The 3,879-nt window shown below is 46.0% G+C and overlaps 1 protein-coding gene across 2 annotated transcripts in view; it reads right to left on the reverse strand.

The window, feature by feature from the left end:
- SCAF1 (SR-related CTD associated factor 1) overlaps positions 1–3,879 on the reverse strand; it is a 32,778-nt gene that overhangs the window by 24,736 nt on the left and 4,163 nt on the right. The window contains exons 2-3 of one of the 2 annotated variants that reach the window (XM_018569125.1): positions 1,325–1,518; positions 1–55 (exon numbers count right to left, since the gene is read on the reverse strand). The exons of the other annotated variant lie outside the window; for it this stretch is intronic. Coding sequence (XP_018424627.1) covers positions 1–55; positions 1,325–1,495 — 226 coding nt within the window. The 5' untranslated portion in view covers positions 1,496–1,518. The remainder of the gene's footprint in view (positions 56–1,324; positions 1,519–3,879) is intronic. 2 annotated transcript variants of the gene reach the window in all.

The raw sequence follows: 3,879 nt of genomic DNA on the forward strand, positions 1-3,879 counted from the left end.
CTGGGACTTTGCACAGCTTCTTCTCGCTTGTATTCACCACTTGCTGTAAAAATTTCTACAATAAGAGAGAAGCAGTCAGGTCGGGCAATTCCTACAACCGATGAACAAAGTTTAGAAACAACTGTGTAGTGTGTAAGCCTCCCGGATATAATGTCAATGGACCTTTAGGGTGGTTTGTGCTACACAGATTGGGGCATTGAAATCGGGGCCTTTGTGCTACACAGATTGACAAAATGTGAAACAAAGGGGCCTATTTATAGCAGTAAGCAGATATTACTATCCACTATATAACGCCGTGTTATGCCACACTGCATCTGCATTCAATGGCCCATTCATAAAATGCAGGCTGTGATGGGGTGCCTGCAGAGTCTCCTCCATCTCTAGAGATTGGAGAGTCTGGTCACATGACAGTGTTATTGTGCACCACCTGCATTTCCATACGGCATTTGTAGACCATAAAAGTTCCTAGATTGCAGTGCTTGAAGTGATAACATGGAAGGCGCCGTGCATACTCAAGAATGAAGAAGTCACCGGCCCTCACAAAGTCCAAAGATGTGGATATCATATTTGTAAAATTAATTAACTGTCACATAAGCGAACGTTTCCGGGCCACGCAGGGTCCCCTCCTCAGGGCGACATTGTGACAGCAAATGACAGGTACACATGGTCACGTGACAGGTAACATGCCTGGGCTCTCTTCCTCATGGCATTTTTATTATCAATTATTCAATGGAATGAATGATACTTCATTTCATTTAGAGCTCCACTCCAAGTAGACCATAATGTTCATTTTGTAAGCACACTGCTATTATTATTAACCCCTTAAATACCAATGACTGGATTATTCCATCATGGTTGTCAGTGCCATAAGGACCCATGACGGAATTATTCTGCCCTGGGTCCTTAAGGGTTTAAGCTTCCCCCATGCACTATATGAGAACTTTTAAATACATATGTCACACCAAATTAAAGCCCTTTTTGTCCTTTATACAACAGTATATAATATATGTGTTGGTGCAATAAATGGGAGAGATGGAAATTGCGGTTGAACACATACAGCAAAAATTGCTTAGGTCCTTATCTGAAAGACAAGCATCTGAAGCTTGGTCCTTAAGGGGTTAAGGTTTCTGTATTTTTAGTTTTAAAGCAAAAGGTATAGCCATACCACGGCTTCATAAATGGGGTCAGTCATCTCACAACATAGCTAGTGAAATAAGAACAATATAATAAGTGCCATGGCAAACTGTCTGTGGTGTCAACTGCTTACACCATATTCTGTACACATTTAATAACACGCCCCCTATACATGTGGGAGACAAATTACCAAAAAGATATCTGGGTACAGCACTTCCGATGTGTCACATTCGGAGGCATCGCCGCTGGGGAGCTCTTCATCTTCTGATCCAGCAACATCCAATGTCCTATTGGCTTCTGGTGTTACCTCCTCATCAGCATCCTCCTGGGTTTCTTTCGGTTCCTGGCGGTCTTCTGCCATCACTACAGCTTGGAGTAACGTACCTAACAGAAAAGGAATGGACAAAATATATTACAATTGTCAGTGCGATTTTATGTGCGTTGTGGTGTGAAGAGAAAGAGACCACTCTCCATTTTTAAAAAGGAGAACTATGAGGTGAGTGCTTTTCACTCACCTCATAGTTCTAGCCGACCTGTGACAATGAGACTGTCACAGGTCGGCTTAGTAGATCGGGAGGTGAGCGAACACATACCGGCGTTCGCTCACCTCTCGATCCTGTCACGGCTCTCTGCCGTGACAGGGGAGGGGCTGGATTCCCCCCTCCCCGCTCCGATCTGCCAGCGCTGACTGGTGGAACGGACGGGGGAGGGTACAGCTGGCTCTGCCTCTAGATAGGCAGAGCCAGCTGTCAGTCAGGCAGCTGGGCGGATCCAGACATAATTGTCAGGGTCCGCTTCAGCTGTAGCTCGCAGTATACTGAGCCTAGGGTGACGGGAGGACGCTAGTTTGTGTCCTCCCGTTACCATAAGGAGAACTATGGGGAAAATCCCTAACCCCATAGTTCTCCTTTAAGCCTTGTACTGCCAAGGATGTATAGCAAAATGAAAGGGCTCATCATGTCTCTGCTACTGAATAATCCCTTTTAATAGAAGTAAACATCAGTTACACACACACACACACACACACACGTCAATGATGCAACCTTCATTATGTATCCCCACACACGTCAAAGGTGGAACAATAATTTAACAAGGGCCACCATCAGTGTGATGTTCCACAAAGGTTTTTTAAGGTGTTCTCCGTGTACAATGATGGGCATTGTCATTTTTCAGTCAGTTTCCTAGGTGCAAGTGATTTTTAAGTTACATATAATACGTTTGCCTTTTATTAACTGGATGCCTCTCATCTTTTCTATTTCAATTGAAAATGTGTTTGTGTACAATAAAAAACACACACATAACAGTTTATTATTACTGGAAAAAAAAAATATATAAACATTCATAGCCAATTACACTTCTACCCCAGAAAGGGAAGAGGACATGGCAATCATGACTGGGGTTCTCAGGAGTCGACCCCCTGTAATAGGAGGGAGCCAAGGTCCTGGAAGCGTTTTAGGGCTTGTTCACACCAATTACAGTGCGTTCCAAAGCGGACCTGCTGGAAGCACTGCAATCGCTCACAAAACTTCCCCCTGCGTTCTGGGGCAGGCCGATGCATTGAATTCAATGGCACTGCAGCCACGTCCCTCCCATCCATACGCGTGGCAAAGCATTGCCTGCGTTCCGTTCCACTGCAGACGCAAAAAATAGAGCAAGCAGCATTTTTTTGCGTTTGCAGTGGAATGGAAAGCAGGCAATGTTTTGCCACGCCTCCGATCGCACTGCGGGTGGGGAGGCGTGGTGCCATCGACTACAATGCACCCCCCACACCCCCAAACGCAGGGGGAAGTTGCCTGAGCGATTGCAGTGCGTTCCAGCATCTACCGCTCTGGAACGCACCGCAATTGCCGTGAACAAGCCCTTAGGGTTACCTCTGACAAAAGAGAGCAAAGCTTCCCTCAACCATAACCCAGCAGAGCTGCATCGGAGGAGGGGGGCGCTGACCCAATGGCCAGCCGGTCAGGAAAGAAAACAAAAGGTTGCAAAGTCCTGGACAGTAGGAAACACAATCTAAACTGAGATCCTAATTGGGTTTCCTGTAGAGGAAAGAACCAATCATCTTTCAGGTTGCTGTACCTGAAGACAATATGGGAAAATTTCTATAAACATACAGAGCCAATTACACTTCTGCGTTGTAGTAACACGAGTTGGTCATTCTGAATGGCACCCATATGCACTAATGCAATGCACCTGCGTCATAGCACGCTGTTACGAAAACAAAAGAAAGGGTCATGTGTGATTTTGGGCACTATAAGGTGCGTTGGCAGCTTGTTTATTTTGAGGTCTTAATGCATCAAAAATAGGAAATGTGCCCAAAAAAAAACATCACCCAATGTCTGACAATGGGCTGATCACACAAACCAAGCCAATTGGCAGCTCTGTCTGACACGTATACCATAGTGATGGCGCTCATGTTATGTACCAGCCATAGTCAGCACCCCGTTTCAGGGCAGAACTGGTGATGGCTGGAGGATGAAGAGTAATGCCAGTCACTGTCCTATAACCTAGGAAATGGGGAAGAGCTGCCACTCAGCTGGCACAGGAGGACTCTCACTAGTCACAGAGCATGGATGTGCCCAATGCTGTAAAACAGACCAATCTGCGCTCCTGCAATGCTGCCATCAGACTGGTCCATTGGCTCCAAGTAACAGGGACACCAGTGTACAGATCAGAACAAAGCTGAAGAAAGGACGTGTACCCGATCCACATTTTCACAGGACCATGTGCGACGCTGGACTAGTGGGG

This window comes from Nanorana parkeri, unplaced genomic scaffold, assembly GCF_000935625.1.
Source record: "Nanorana parkeri isolate BGI_ZX_2015 unplaced genomic scaffold, ASM93562v1 scaffold1290, whole genome shotgun sequence".
NCBI lineage: Eukaryota > Metazoa > Chordata > Amphibia > Anura > Dicroglossidae > Nanorana > Nanorana parkeri.